General features: G+C 39.4%; 1 protein-coding gene across 1 annotated transcript in view; it reads left to right on the forward strand.

The window, feature by feature from the left end:
• Mrpl48 (mitochondrial ribosomal protein L48) overlaps positions 1–8,901 on the forward strand; it is a 56,163-nt gene extending 47,262 nt beyond the window's left edge. The window contains exons 6-8 of the mRNA XM_040284931.2: positions 4,625–4,727; positions 6,808–6,897; positions 8,600–8,901. Of these exons, the coding sequence (XP_040140865.1) occupies positions 4,625–4,727; positions 6,808–6,897; positions 8,600–8,674 (268 nt within the window). The 3' untranslated portion in view covers positions 8,675–8,901. The remainder of the gene's footprint in view (positions 1–4,624; positions 4,728–6,807; positions 6,898–8,599) is intronic.
• The last annotated feature ends 7,855 nt before the right edge of the window (positions 8,902–16,756 follow it).

Genomic DNA, 16,756 nt, shown 5'->3' on the forward strand with positions numbered 1-16,756 from the left:
ATTGAGCCCAGTATTTAAGGCCAGTCTGGGCAACATTGCAAGATCCCATCTCTTAAAAAATAAATAAATAAAAACACATCTATGAGAAGCCCTGCCTGCATTTGAGTAGAAGGCAGGAAGGCAGTAACATATGTTGAATATGAGCACTAATATCATCCAGACACTTGAAAAGACTAAATATTTTTATTGTCTTACTTAATTCAAACAAGCACCTTGTACCTACTTTATCAACGCATCAACTCTGGAGCCAACCTGCCTGGGTTTTATTCTTATTCTACTGCATTCTTACTGGGTGACATTGGCAGTTTATTTAACCTCTTTTTGCCTTGATTTCCTCATCTGGTTAATAAAAGAGCCTACCTAAAAAGGATATAATGAAGGGCTGGGGTTGTGGCTCAGCTGTAGCTCTCTCGCCTAGCATATGCCAGGCCCTGGGTTCGATTCTCACACACATAAAAATAAATAAACAAAATAAAGATATTGTGTCCAACTACAACTAAAAAATAAATATTTTTAAAAAGGATGAATGAAATTGGATAATGAAAATTAAGGGAAACAGTTCTTTCATTCATTTATTTAAATATTTGTCTGTTTATTTTTTATTTATTTGCAGCACTAGGGATTGAAGTCAGAGGTATTCTATCATTTAACTATATCTCCAGGGTCTTGCTAAGTTACCCAGATGGCCTTGAACTTGCAATTGTCCTACCTCAGCCTACTGAGTATGGGGGAACTAGCATATTTAAAGTGCTTAGAACTATGCCAGCAACTCTTTTTTTTTCAGAGGGGGGGGTGTACTGGGGATTGAACTCAGGGACACTCAACCACTGAGCCACATCCCCATCCTTTTTTGTATATTTATTTAGATACCGGATCTCGCTGAGTTTCTTGGTGCCTCCCTGTTGCTGAGGTTGGCTTTGAACTCACTATCCTCCTGCTTTAGCCACTTGAGCCACTGGGATTACAGGCATGTGTCACTGCTCCCGGCTATGCCCAGCAAATCTTTTTTTTTTTTTTTTTTTAAAGAGAGAGTGAGTGAGAGAGAGAGAGAGAGAGAGAGAGAATTTTTTTTAATATTTATTTTTTAGTTCTCGGCGGACACAACGTCTTTGTATGTGGTGCTGAGGATTGAACTCGGGCCACACGCATGCCAGGCGAGCGCGCTACCGCTTGAGCCACATCCCCAGCCCCTGCCCAGCAACTCTTGACTACTAATATTATTATTATTAAAGCTTGTCCATTCTCCCCCTATACCTAATTAGTGGTAAAGTCTGGATTTGAACCCACTTCCCCATTCTCCCCATAGTACTCAATTCGTCTAACAAATTTTCCACAAAGCATTTGGGGTAATCTTTCTAGAATGGAAATGTGATAATGTCTCTCCTACTTAAAATGCTTCCCACTCCCTTCCCACTTCATGGCTTCCCACTCCTTTAGTATCAAAATAAATGTTCCTCCCCTGGCTTGCTAGTGCTCCATGGCCTGGGTTTGCCCCCTTACCTTACCTTACTTTTCTCTTCCCTTTTCTCTCTGCCTCCAGTTACTGTCTTGATTTTTGTTGATTTCTACTTCAGGGCCTTTGAATATGTTTTATAACCCTTCATCTCTACATTTTTCCTAGGCATCATCTTGAATAGTATTTCTTCATGGAAGCTCATTAAGTTAGGTCTTCACTCTTATATATTTAGGAGAAATAAAGGGTATATAACTACCCTTTCATAACATGCATTCTCTAACCTTGTAATTGTTTGACTATGATTGGTCTTTCCTATTAGACTCTGAGCTCTGTAAGGCAAAGACTGCTTCTATCTTTATTACTGGCCTAACCCTAAGAACTAGTCTAGTACCTGACACACTTAGGCACTGAATAAATACTTACTGATTTGGATTGAGTACTAACTGGCATAGACATTTCCTAGAACAGTAGAATGACTGATACGCCTCTTTTTGCCTCTTTCCTGTCTTTGCCCCAAATGGCTTGGAACATAAAGAACTGTTTGTTCTTAACAACTCCTCTGATTGATTGAGGTTTTCAGCCTATTGTATTGTTAGTCATTCTCACTGCCCAGGTTTTCAGAGATGAGACTGTTTTCTTGATTTTCATTTCATTTGGGTCCATTTTTTCCTCTGGAGCTGAGAGTTGTGGTGGTGAGGATGATAGCTATGACCTTGAGTTGGGATGGGGCTAAAGAGTGAGTGAGCAGTGTGCTGGATTTCGTTCTATCCATGGTCTTCCTGTGACAGCTGCAACTCATGGAGGCGAGAGGAAGAGCCTCTCCTGTGGGCCTCTTAATTGGCCTGCATCCCTTCCTGGAGGCAGCCTGGAGAAATGGAAATCTCTCTCACTTGGGAGCAGCTTCCATGCCTGAAGCTGACCAGCCCAGTGCCCCATGGCGAATGAAGCATCCCTCAGCATCACTCATTGTGACACTACTCTTTCCTCTTTTATTTTTTTTAAATCCACTTATGTTTTTCAAAATTGTTATGTAAGTATGATTTATATATAAAACACACAGATTTTGAGTCCCCAACAGTCCAGTAGGTTCCTTGAGTCCCTCTCAGGTGATATTTCCCAAAGGTAGCATGGTTTTGTCATGTTGGGTTGACTCTTAAAATTCTGTTATTTCATTTCTTCCCTTCTGTTTTTACTCTCTGATCATCCAAATAAGTTTATTGCAGAAAAAGTGGAGAGTATGGAAATATATAAATCCTGAAGAAAAATTACCTGTACTCTGTTTACTTACAGTCTTTTCTACTTTGAAATGTCCAGAATTCCCAGTATTTCTTTATCAAAGTATGTCTGGTTTTCTGTTGACTCTCTTTGAGGGCCTCTCCTGTCCTTTGCCTTTGTAGATACTGCCAGTACCTTCTTGGAATGCCCTCCAGAAGCATCTGTGCTCCTTCCTTACACCTTGATAAAGCCTTCCACAAGCCCCACTTCTCCGCCTCTTGTCCCTACACTGTTCACATACTGTGACAGCCTCTGTCTTTCTACAGTGCCAATGTATGTGTTTATCTGTCTCTCTGAAATGCTCAGTGAGCTCCTTGAAAACATAGATTGCATTTGCCCCAAAGTGTCTAGGACAGAACAGACTTAGTAAATGTTTATTGAATCAAATAAATAAAAAAATCAAGGAAATCTTAAGTATTGAAGAATGAAACCCATGATTAATGACAAGAATAGATAACACCTGCTTTAGTCAATCTGTTTTTTTAATTTTTTTTTTTTTTTTTGTGTGTGTGTGTGTGTGCTGGGGATCAAACCTGGGCTTCTCCTATGCTAGGCATACCCTCTGTCACTGAGCTACACCTGTAGCCCTGAGTCAGCCCTGTCTGCAGAATGCCATAAAGGAAAAATAGCATTTTAGAGTGCTTAAAAAAAAAAAACTTTCTGAAAGCTTCCACATAATTATTTTATTAGTCTTCTATAAGCATAAGTAGTCTATGATTGTATCCCCATTTTTTCATATCAGGAGTAATTACTATATTTGAATCACGTGAAGAGGAGATCAGAATTGTATTGAAAAGTGGGAGGGGATGTTATTTAGAGAAGCTACTTGATAGAGGTTGCAATACCCAGCACTTGCTGACTGTTTATGTGGGCAAAGAATATGGATGTGGTATGCCAAGCAAATTACTTATGTAATCTTATTAAATCATTGCAGGTCTATCTACAGAGGGCCATGCCCTTTGCTGTTAAATGATGAAACTTTGTGAGGCATGAAAAACCAGGATTCCTACTATCATTATTATTATTTTATTTGTCATTGATTTGATCAACTTTTTTTGATCAGATGAAAACATCACTAATACAATATTATTGCATAACCTGTTCTGTCAGTCCTATTTGCATCACCACACCCATTCCTCACAATGTGTATTGATATAGCCCAGGTTGTAATTGCATTTATACCTGAAGAATCTGGAGAATGACTTACCTAAGTAAGTATTGCTTATAAATGGCAAGGCCAACACTTGACTGCAAGTCCATTGTTCTTTTCACTGCAGCATGTAGGTCTGCCGAAGCTGATTATATCAAATGTAAAACAGTGGTTCTGTACCTGGGTTATTTAGATAATGTCTGGAGATAATTTTGTCATTATTTGGGGTTCACTAATGACATCCAGTCAGAAGAGTGGGGGTACACAACACAGAATTATCCTGTCCAGAATATCAGTATTGCTCAGGTTGAAAAATCCTGTTCTAGAACAATTGGGTTTCATGCCTTATTTCTTTCTCCAGGGTAAGTGAAATACCCAAGGTTAGACTCCAAAGCATACCTAGTGATAAATTTCATTCTTTTAGAATTAGCTATACGTGTGTGGCAGTGAATGCTTATTTATCACCAGGATTCATCCATAGCATTATAATGTTGTATTAAAATATACTTGGGGATGCAGAAAGGTTTTAGTGTAGTTCCTCAAAAACTTTAGGGACTTCTGGAAGAGGTAAAGGATATCTGGTTACTTTGCTTCTGGGTGCAGATAAGCATCCCCTAGATTCTATAAACTACTCCATGCAGAGGTGGCTGTATGCAGAGGTGGCTGTATGCATAGACAACCCTGATTGAATTAGTGCTGCTGGTATAAATGAATGCTCCCAACAGTGACTCTTCTTCCCACAGTTATGCGATGCCCACTAAAACCATGGAGATATTGCAGGTGCAAGACCAAAGCAGCAAAATGTTCCTGGACTCAGTCCTTACTGTCCATGAGCGAGTGGTTCAGGTAGGCAATCTAGGAGGACCTGAATGTATTTACCTCTCTGGTTCTATTCTCTTTTCATTTTTTCTCTTTCTATTGTGTCCTTTTCTTACTCTTACCTGCCCTTGAATAATGATGTATGCCAGGGTTCAGTTTTTGATCCCTCCATCTTTCCTTTTATGTAGTCTCATTGCCCTGGCCTCAGCAATCATCATAATGTACTGATAACCTTCAGATATATATGTATATGTCTGCATCTGGTCTGTTGGCTGAGCTTCATACCTGATACCCAATTGCCTACCAGACTTCTCCACTTAGATGTTCCACAGTGCTCTCTCTGTCCCAGTGTATGCAAAAGTAATTGTAGAAAGACAGATTTTCTTTTTCTACAATATTCCCCACCTTTGAGCCTGATGCTTGACCCTTCATTGTCCTCTGATATCCATTCATTCAACAAATTTCTTAGCTTTTACCTCCTAAAACTTTCAGATCCAACCATTTATTTTACCCTCATACTAATGTGATCATGTCATTTTCCTGTTTAAAACCTCTTGTGGTGGCTTCCTTTTAACTCTAGCAATTATCCTGTTTGTTTGTTTGTTTTTTCCTGCAGAGACAAATGTGTGACAGCCCACACCACCATGAGGGTACCCAGAATTATTAAAAATTCACAGCTTACCAGCTCTAACATCACTCTCCCTTTTTATAGCAACTTTATTGAGATAAAATTGACATATCATATAATTTACCCATTTAAAGTATACAATTAAATTGCTCTTAGTGTATTCAAAGAATTACACATCCATCACTAAATCAATTTTAGAACATTTTAATCACCCCAAAAAGAAATTCTGTATCCATTAGCAGTCACTCCTCTTTCCTGGTCCATCCAGCCCCTTGCAACCACGAATCTATTTTCTGTCTTTATAGATTTACCTCTTCTGGGCATTTCATTTAAATAGAATTGTACAATATACAGCCTTTTGTGTCTGACTTCTTTCATTTGGCATAGTGTTTCAAAGGTTTATACATATTGTAATTTGTCAATACTTTATTCATTTTTATTGCCAAATAATATTCCATTCTATGGCATCTCCCTGTTTTTTTTTTTTTTCTTTTTAAGCTACTGAAGAAACATACCAGCATCAGCAAAGTAATAAAAGGAATGCTAAGGGGGCAACACCTTAATTCTAAATATGCAAATGTAAAAAACAATTAAAGCATTTAGAATTCTTTTGTAGATTAGCAGGAATAAGTTATTTGCAGCATACTTATGATAGTTCTTACTTGCCACTGAGACTCATAGAATAAAGTATGAACTCTGTAGCATTCAGGTGCCTTTATGATTCTTCTGCTTTTCCTCTTCATATCTCATTGCTTTAGCCTTTAAGGAACTGGTTTTCTTTCTTTTTCTTTTCTTTTTTTAATATTTTTTAGTTGTAGTTGGACACAATATCTTTATTTTATTTATTTATTTTATGTGGTGCTCGCACATGCTAGGTGAATGCTCTACCATTGAGCCACAATCTCAGCTCCAAGGAACTGGTTTTCATTCCCTGACTCTGTATGTCTCCACATTTGCAGAATGTTGTTTTCCTTGTCTCAACAACTCTCCGTACTACTATTGAATTCTCCCAGTTTTAATCCTTTTTTTTTCCAAGACTTCACCCAGATGTCACCTTCCCTGAAGCTTCCTTTAACCTTCCCTGAGTTGGTAGGTATTTCTCTTGTGGGTTCTCACAGCACCCTTCAGTCCTTCCTACTGCACATCTGATTCGCCTCTAGATTCTTGGCACAAGTACTGATACCAGTCAGTAGTCTGTGGGGGTAAACCTGGGTTTGCATCAGAAAGTTAGCATTGACTTGATAACTTCTTGGTCCAGCTGTGATGTCCATTGTCTATTGGAACAGGTATTGTCATTGGCCATCTCAGCAAGCAAACACCTTGGCAAATGGGAAGAAAAATCTTACAGGGGCCATGCTCAGAACTAGCTCTGGGTGTTCATCTTTACCCTACTGGAGCTGGCATTTGAACCTTGGCCATATGTGCCCAATCACCTGGCTTTTAGCACCCTTCCTTAAAGTGTCTTCTTTCATTTTGCAGATCAGCGGTTTGAGTGCTACATTTGCAGAGATTTTCTTGGAAATACTCCAAAGCAATCTTCCTGAAGGAGTCAGATTGTCAGTAAGGGAGGTAGGTGCTAGTTTGGAAAGAGGCCGCTTGGTGGTCTACTTTTGCCCAAAATAAAGATAAGAACATCTGGGCCTGGGAATATAGTTCAATTGCAGAGTGTTTGCCTAGTATGTAAAAGTGCTGGTTTGATCCCCAGCAGTGGGAAAAAAGGAGGTGGTTGGGGGTGGGGGGGAACTTCGTGGCTTTAGAATCAACAGATGTGGATAATGTGGGTAATGTAGCCCAGATAATAACCAGGAAAGGAGTGCAGTCTGGTGGAAGGAACTGTGGTCATCACTCTGGCTCTTCTGAGGCATCAGGGATGATCTTTATGGACCATAGGAACTGATCTCCATCACATCATCCTGATGTTACTGGGGAACCCATTACACTTCAAAATTAACTCTTTTCAGGCAGTTGTATAGTGGAAAGAACATAGTTTAAGATTATATACAGCAGGGCATAGTGGCATATGACTATAGTCCCAACTACTTGGGAGGCTAAGGCAAGAGGATCACAAGTTTGAGGCCAGCCTCAGCAACTTAGCAAGACCCTGCCTCAAAAATAAAAATAATAATAAGGTCTGGGGATTGTAGCTCAGTGGTAAGCATTTACCTTCTAAGCCTGAGGCCCTCGGTTGAATTCGCAGTACCACCACCACCAAAAAATGAGATTATGTATAGTATAATAAATCAGAAAACAAATAGAAAAATGTACTTTAGAGAGAAGTATCCTTGACCTTCAAGGCTTGACTGTAGCTTGATTGAATATATTTAGTAAAGAATGCCAGTCAGAAGGAGGTTTGACTGAGCATGGAAAACTTGCAGCAAAACATCATGAACCTTAACCTGAAAACTAGATATTCAAGTCCAGTCACCATTATGTTTCTTCTAATGATACAGACACATCAGGTCATGTTAGACTGGTGGCATTGCTTCATCCAGCTCTCCTTGTCTTATACTTGTTAAGCTTATGGTTGTTATTTATGTTGCACATAGTACACAGAGAGAATGTGCTGGTCATGCTAACTTAAAACATTCCAATCCTGTGAGTGTTATTGTAATTTTTATTTATCTGTCTATTTATTTATTTATTTTTGCAGTACTAGGGATTGAATTCATTGGAGCTTTTTACCACTGAGCTGCATCTCCAGTGCTTTTTATGTATTTATTTTTAAATTTTGAGATAGGGTCTTGCTAAAGTTGCTGAGACTGCCCTTGAACTTGTGATCTTCCTGCCTTGGCCTCCCAAGTAGCTGGGATTATAGGTGTGTCCCACCCCCTGTGCCCAGCTGATATTTCCTATTATTAAAGGATAATTTTTACATTTAAAAAAAATGCTTCTAGGCTGGGGATGTAGCTTAGTAGTTGAGTGCTTGCCTAGAATGTATGAGGCCCTGGGTTCAATTCCCAGCAACACAAACACACACATACACACACACACACATATACACACACACACTTCTGTTGTTATGTTTGTAGTATCTATAACATTAGTTCCTTTTATTATGTCTTCTTGCAACAGACTCTTAAGTACATTGAAGGCAAAGAGTAAGTTTGATTCAAATTTGCATCCCTGGTACCTAATACAAGTCAATAATAGTTGGCTAAATCTGAATCATTCTGTGCAGAGTTAGCTGATGACTCTTTTTTGGATGTTGTGCATGTAAAAATAACTAAAAACTCCATAGTACTTACTACCTATTTTCTTTTCTACTCCATAGCACACTGAAGAAGACTTCAAGGGAAGGTTCAAAGCTCGGCCAGAACTGGAAGAACTGTTGGCCAAGTTGAACTAGTTATTGCAATTATTTCATGCCCCAGCACTGGTGATATTGAGTGCCAAAGAGAAGAGTTTCCAGATTGTCAGGGTTAAGCAGGAGACCCAGACCCTTAGATTTCATAAGTACCCATTCTCACATGGAAGAGTTCTTCCTCTCCTCTGTAGCATGGCTGCACTTGCCAGCTGTTACCACATATCTTTGTGATAACACAGGGAATCCTCTAATAAAAACATGCTACTGCTGTTGCTGGTGTGTGTATGTGAGGGGTGAGGGTGAGAGGAGAAATGTCAACCTGCTATCCTGGGGCATATTTTTAACTAAGAGATTCTATTTTCTCTTTGCCTGATGATGCTTTAGCATAGATGCATGTACCCCTTCTATATGTCCTTAGTTAGAGTGAACGCATCCTTTAAAGCAATCTATCATGCAGTCCGGTAGTGAAGTAGGGATGATAGCATGAGGATATTCTCTGTATTAGTCTGTTTTCTATTGCTATAATGTAATACCTGAGGCAGGGATTTTTTTAAAAATAGGTTTATTTAGCTCACAGTTCTGAAGGTTCAAGAGCATGGCACCAGCATAAGCTCAGCTCTGGTGAGAGCCCCCTTTGCTTTGTCTCAACATGCCAAAAGACATCATTCAAGAGCACATAAGAAAGGGAGAAACCACATGGCAAGACAGGCAATTGGAGAGGGGCTAGTCTTGTGCTTTTTATAACAACCCACTTTCAAAGGGTCCTAAGAGAACTATATTAATCCCTTCCCAGGGCAAAGCCCTCAGTGACCTAAGCACCTTCTACTAGGCATCACCTCTTCAAGGGCCCATCACTTCTCAAAATCACACACTGAAGACCATGATTCCAGCGCATGAACCCTTGGGAGACACATTTAAACCATATCTAAATCATTACATTTTTTTAGGGCATACTCTATGGGTACAAGTCATGGGAAGGGAGATTTTGGCTTTGTATATGGAAAAATTCTCCATATGGAACTGAGGTCTGTTCATACACAAAATAAATTGCTTTGTGGGTTAGTGAGTGACTTGACATAAGTATTCAGGTAAAGGTTACATAACTGATAAGTGTGCCTGGAATGAGATTATGCAAAGCATTGGAAGTTGATCTCGGTCAAGGGTCAGCAATCTACTGTCCATGAACCAAATCCTACTCACTCCTTTTTTTTTTTGTTTATTTTTTTGTTACCAGGGATTGAACTTGGGGACACTCACTGAGCCACATCCCCAGCCCTATTTTGTATTTCATTTAGAGACAGGGTCTCACTGAGTTGCTAAGTACCTCGCCATTGCTGAGGCTGGCTTCCAATTCACGATACTCCTGACTCAGCCTCTGGAGACACTGGGATTATGGGCATGCACCACTGTGCCTGGCACTCCTTGTGTTTTATAAAATAATTTATTGAGGTAAACTTCACATACCACAGAATTAGCCATTTTACAGAGGCATTTAGTACATTCACCATGTTGTACAAACACAACCTCTTACCTAGTTTCAAACTCCCATTCTATCTTTTTGTAAATAAATGTCTATTGGAGGAGGGCCATGCTCATTCACTTAATATTATCTATGGCTGCTACAATGACAGAGTAGTTGGAATGGAGTCCATAAAGCTAAAACACTTTCTGGTCCTTTGTAGAAACAGTTTGTCAAACTCTTGTCTAAATGATTGATTCTCAAACTTTAGCATACATCAGGACCTCTGGGAGGGGGTTTCTAAAGCACAGATTGCTTGATTTCATAGGTATGGAGTGAGAGTCTAGAATCTGCATCTCATATGAGTCCCCAGGTGATGATGTTGCTGCTGCTCCAGGAAACCTCTTTCAGAACTAGTAGTCTAGGTGATCTCTAATGTTCTGTTTCTTCTGAGGCTTTGTGCATTTATACTTTGATGCAGAATAGCTATCGTTTATTGAGTTGGACCTTGTGCTAAGTACACATTTAATCTTCTTACTAGTCTTTCAGGGCGTGTATGTATATGCCTGTGTATAAGTATATGTGAGTGTGTTTTAGTCAGCCTTTTGGCTGCTGTGACCAAAAAGACCTGACAAACATATTAGAGAAGAAAAGTTATGGTTTCAGAGGTCTCAGTCCATAGAAAGCTGGCTTCATTCCTTGGAGCTCAAGGCGAGGCAGAATATCATGGCAGAACAGTATAGCAGAGGAAAACAGAGACGTGACTGTAGTATACAGAGACAAAGAAGACTCTACTCACCAGGGATAAAATATATACCTCAAAGGCATGCCCCCAATGAGCCACCTCCTCCAGCCACACCCTATCTGCCTACAGTCACCTCTCAGTTAATACCTATCAGGGATTATCACACTGATTGAGCTGAGACTCTTATAACCCAGTCATTTCATCTTTAGACCTCCTTACATTGTCTTACATGAACTTTTGAGGGAAACCTCATACCTAAACCATAACAAACATGGATCCTTGTGTCTCTGTCTCATTCATTCTCCTTTTTTGCTGCATACTTTGTACAAAGTATCCTTTGAGGTTGTTGGTATTATCCCAGTTTTACAGTTGAGAAGTTGAAGTTTGAAGAGTTGAAATGACTTCCGAGGGTCAAACAGCTAGTAAGAAGCCAAAACCTCTTTACCCTCTATTTCTAGCCTTCTCTGGGGTATCCCTAACCAGATGTCTGTAGAAGCTTAACACATTCTCAACATTGCATGTACATTTCTGAAACTCATAGCTTCAGTCCTGAAATTATTTTGGGTTTTTTGCTTGGTCTCCACAGGCAACAAGAAGAAACTCAGATTTCTTCCCAAGGTGAACACTAAGGGAAGGCTGTCAAAAGAGCAGATGCCCTTATATTAAAATGCTTCTCTGAATTCAAATGGAAGTCCCAGGACTTCCAATTGAACCCCAATTGGAGTGTGGACAGAATTTTCCAGTGAAGACTGATACTTTGATTTTAGAATTCCCTATTTCTGGGCTGAGGGTATGGTTCAGTGGTAGAGTGTCTCCCTGATATGCATAAAGCCCTGGGTTCAAACCCTATCACCACAAACACATTTAAAAAAGCTTCCTGCTTTGTGTAGGTGTTTGAGTAAATAAGCAAAAAATAAATTTATAAAATTATTCCCTATTACTAAATCTCAATTACAGAAGATAAAAGATCAGCAACTAATGGATGAGTGTGAAGCTGAGGGATATATATAGTGATATGAAGAAAAAATGTATATATACATACATATTTCCCCATAGCACATAGGTAATGCCACATGGGTTCTGTTTAGGAATCTGAGAAACACATTAGATTCCAGCTGCCCAATTTTCCTTGTTATAATATGTAGAAACAGGACTCAGAGTTTCATAAAATGGATAAGATACTGGAGCAAATGCAGGTTAGAGGCCCAGAAAAAGCAGTGCTTTGTCCCAGGTCATAGGCCATCTCCATGGCAGAGTAACAGCAGGATTCAGATCTAATGTCCCACTCCATTCCTTCCCATCACATTTGTTGCAGAATAAGTTAGGTTTATCTTAAATAGGAGGCAGCTGGATTCTGTCACTCGAGCTCTGGTGTCACTAACCTAGTTGATGATTTATCCTCTCACTGGAGTCAAAGGGCTTTTGTTGCTCATAATGACTCTACTCTAAGAAATGGAAATTGCTCTTAATGCTCCATCCTGGTAAAGGACAGGAGATAGTCTGATTGCTATAACCTCAGGGTTATAAAACAATTACAAGCTTCATTTGACTCTCTCGAGTGAGGCCCAGGGGGATTTGGACTTTCTTAGGATCACATGGCTGTGAAATCAAATGGAACATAAGTCTCCTGGTTCCAAGCTGAAAATACCTTTCCCTCCCTCCTTGAGACAATCTATTATAAGAGGCAGACAAACTTGGGTTGTGCCTGGGTTTCTACACTTATTAGTTTTAAGGTCTTTTGTGAATTTTTTTTCTGGTGAATTAACATCACTGAATCTCAGTTTTTGACCTATAAAATGGGTAATCCCTTTTTAGAGTTTGTGATAGAGATCTGTAACAGGCTTGTGCTTGGTAAATGTGATATTTCTTCCCTTCTAAACAACTTCAGTATATATATTCTAAGAGATTCTTTGAGATCTAATTTATACACAGTGAAACACAGATCTTAATTGTGTATTTGATCAGTTTTGAAACTGATCGGTTTTGAAAATGCATTTACCCATGAAATCCACCCTTCTGTCAATTACCCCAGAAAGTTCCCTCATATTCTTTCAGTCATTCTCCCCTAGAAGCAACCATTAATCTCATTTATATTACCATATCTATTAAAACAATTAATCTTGTACAATATATACTCACTTGTGTCTTATCTTTATTTATACACTTTGTTGCATGTGTCAGTAGTTTATTCCTTCAGCATACTTTTAGTTTTGAATGCCCCAGTTAAAAAATTCCTAGTAGGGGGCTGGGGATGTGGTTTAGTGATAATGTCTGCCTGCTATGTATGAAGCCCTGGGTTTGAACTCCAGCACTGAAAATAAATTAGATCTACAACAGTGCTTCTTGCTTTGTGTAGGTACCTGTGAGTAAACAAGCAAAAAATAATAATAATAATAATAATTTAAAAAATAAAAAGTCCTAGTAGAACCATGAAAATACAAGGGATAGGTGGGGGTGGGGGGTCAGTGGATTAAGAGTCAGAATAACTAGGTTCGAGGATTGGCTCTATCAATATATAACTTTTGGGATAATCCATTTTTGTCTTCATTTTACTCATGAGTTAACTGGCCCAGGGAGGGAAACAGACTTGTCTAAAGTCAACCATTCAGCCAGTGGCAGAATCAGGGATTGTTCCAGGTTACTCAATTGCTGGTTTATTGCATATAATGGATTTTTAGAAGTGGATTTTTATGTAGATCAATAACTTTCAAGGACAGAATGCCTGGGTCAAATGGGTGGTTTTCTTAGTTAAGGCTATCTGATTCCTCAGCTACATGTTTTAGTCCTTTCCATTTGGATGAGGATGTCTGTTCTGCCTTAGAAGCTTGAGAAATAGCCAGCTGTGGATTCTAAAAGGGTATGTTTTAGTCACTGAGAAAGAAATAAAAATCTTGGTATTTTGAGTATTTGGACACTGTAGCAATGCTGAGACCTGTATCTCCTCTGTTTCTAGGACAAAGAGTGTAATTAAGGAAGGAAAACTGTCTGAGTAGACAATGGGCATGTCTAGAACTAGACCAGCTGGAAAGATACCAGAGGCACAAAGTGACCAATGTGTTTTGGGCTTGTTTCATCTGTACTTTGATTTCTTCTTGATGTTTTCATCTCCAATTGTCTGATTGACCTGCAGAATCTGGAAAGATTCATTTAGCTTTTACACTCCCCCTGGAATAATTTATTCTCAGACATTTCCACTCACTTTAGGGAATCAGCTCACCATTCAGGCAAAATGCCCAGGCTCTGAAGAATGAATATTTTTTAAAAAATAGCTTAAGGGGGCTGGGGATGTGGCTCCAGCGGTAGCGCGCTCGCCTGGCATGTGTGCGGCCCGGGTTCGATCCTCAGCACCACATACCAACAAAGATGTTGTGTCCGCCGAGAACTAAAAAATAAATATTAAAAATTCTCTGTCTCTCTCTCTTTAAAAAAAAATAGCTTAAGGAAGGGAAGAATCCTTTCCACTTCCTCCAATCCTTTAAGTCTTGCAGAGAAAGGAGGCCATGCATTTTCTACAGGGAGAAAGTGTAAGGTTTCAATCTGGACTTGCTCCAGTTCTTTTTGGATTTCTGAAGTCAGCAGCCCAAGGATTTAGTCTGTCAACTTCACCTGAGGGAGAGACAGAAGTATCTTCTTACTCATCTAGTAAAGCACATTGTAGTGAACCTATGTACTGAGTATGAAGCCAAGTCTTTGGCCAAAGACCTTGCAGAGAAGAGCTTAGCCATCAGTCTGCCCTAGGTCTAGTCAAGAGACAACCAGCCAAGAGGTCTCTCCACTCATTGCTGGCACTGCACCTCTTCCCAGGAGTTACCCAAAGCTGCCAGAGGTAAGTGTAGATTATATAGGGAGAAACTCAAACCACACTGCACAGAGCACAGAGAACAGTATGGACTTTAGAGCAACATACGCCTGGAACCCAATTCTTAGGTCTTACCTTTATTTCCTCCTCTGTAAAAAGGAATGAATGCTATGTTCTAAGGATTAAATTAGACAGCCTACCTCAGGACAGTCACTAGCACACAAGAATGGGGTGCCAGGCACTGTTTCTAAGATCCCCACCAATATTAATTCTTTCAACAATTCTATGAGGAAGGTCCAAACTAATGTTTTGAGGCTTGTGAGGAAAGCATACTACACACACATACACACACAAGAAAAAACATTTTGAGATGTTAAGTAACTTTTCCAGTTAGGTGTGGTGTATGCCTATAATCTCAGTAACTCAGGAGACTGTGGCAGGAGGATTGCAAATTCAAGGCCAGCCTCAGCAACTCAGACCCTTTCTCAAAATAAAAAATAAAGAGGCGGGCTGGGGATGTGGCTCAAGTGGTAGCGCACTCGCCTGGCATTCGTGTGGCCCGAGTTAGATCCTCAGCACCACATACAAAGATGTTGTGTCCGCCAAATACTAAAAAATAAATATTAAAACTCTTTCTCTCTCTCCTTCTCTCTTTTTTTTTATTGTTGGTCGTTCAAAACATTACACAGTTCTTAATACATCATATTTCACAGTTTGATTCAAGCGGGTTATGAACTCCCAACTCCCTCTCTCTCTTTAAATAAATAGGCTGATGATGTAGCTCAGTGGTATATGCCCTGGAGAGTTTTATCCCCAATACTAAAAAAAAAAAAAAAAAAAAAAAAGTGTCCAGTCACACAGCTAGTAAATAGTGAAAAGGGATTGACAGCAGACTCTGGAACTGGATTGCCTAAATTAAATGTTCAATAAATATTAGTTATAATCACTCAATAAATGGTAACAATTTTTATTTATTTATTCTTTTGTTACTGGGGATTGAACTTGGAGTGCTCTTACCACATGGCTACATCCCCCATTTTTTTTAAATTTAGAGGTAAGTCTCACTAAGTTGTCCTGGCTGGCCTTAGACATTTGATTCTTCTGCCTCAGCCTCCTGAGATTACTAGGTGTGTGCCACCACACCCAGCTATGTTTTTTTGTTTTGTTTTTGGTAATGGGGATTGAACCCAGGGGTGCTTTACCAGACTAAACCCCCATCCCTTTTTTATTCTGAAACAGAGTTTTACCAAGTTGCTGAGAACCTAGCTGATTTGCTGAGGCTAGCCTCAAACTTGCCATAGAACTGCACCACCTTGCCTGGCTCCAGCTATTAAAGGCTCAACTTGACTAACTTCCTCCTCTTCTTTGAGATTCTTGGTGACAGCTCTAGAGCACACTGCTTCCTCCCTCTGATGATCCACAGCATTGAGTACACACAGACCCAAAGAAACACGTTTATATATTCACCTGATCATCCCCTTTGGCCTTAAATAAGATTCTACTGTTTCTCTAACTCCTCATGTCCTCTCCTCTTTCTTTCCTTCTTTCCTAAAAATACCAACACAAAGGCTCAAATTTTAGGGCCTACTATACTTCAGGTTTGGGTTTTTAAAATGTAGGTGCTCAAAAAGTATTTGTTATTAATAATGATGAAAGCATTCTAGCTTCTATGGCTAGAGCCACTCCCCTAACCTTCTCACTCCCAAATGTCTCAAGGGGCTATTCAGGAATAGCGGTTGGTCTCACTGAAGAATGAGAAGTGATGGCAACTTCTATAATAGAACACAAGCCCCTGAAAAGAGGCAGTAATATTCAGCTCCAGCAATTTGTTGTCAAGTAGAAATACAAGCTCTGTGTACAATAGCATCTCCATTTTTCAAAAACTGAAAATCTGTATTTTAATGTTAAACATACTTTTAAAATGTCAGGCCAGCTTTCTGTATTGGTTGAGTTGGGGAAAAATTCTGCATCTGTTAATCAACAGAGTCTAACATGTAACAGGTACTCGATATTTTTTGAATAAGTTTCCATGTTTGCTTTCTTCCTTTATTAAACAGAATAAAACACTCAAGAGTAGGTGATAAAAAGACAGAGGCACTCACATCACTGCTGGAAGCTAAA

The sequence above is a fragment of the Ictidomys tridecemlineatus genome, chromosome 4 (genome assembly GCF_052094955.1).
Source record: "Ictidomys tridecemlineatus isolate mIctTri1 chromosome 4, mIctTri1.hap1, whole genome shotgun sequence".
In the NCBI taxonomy this organism is placed as follows: Eukaryota; Metazoa; Chordata; class Mammalia; order Rodentia; family Sciuridae; genus Ictidomys; species Ictidomys tridecemlineatus.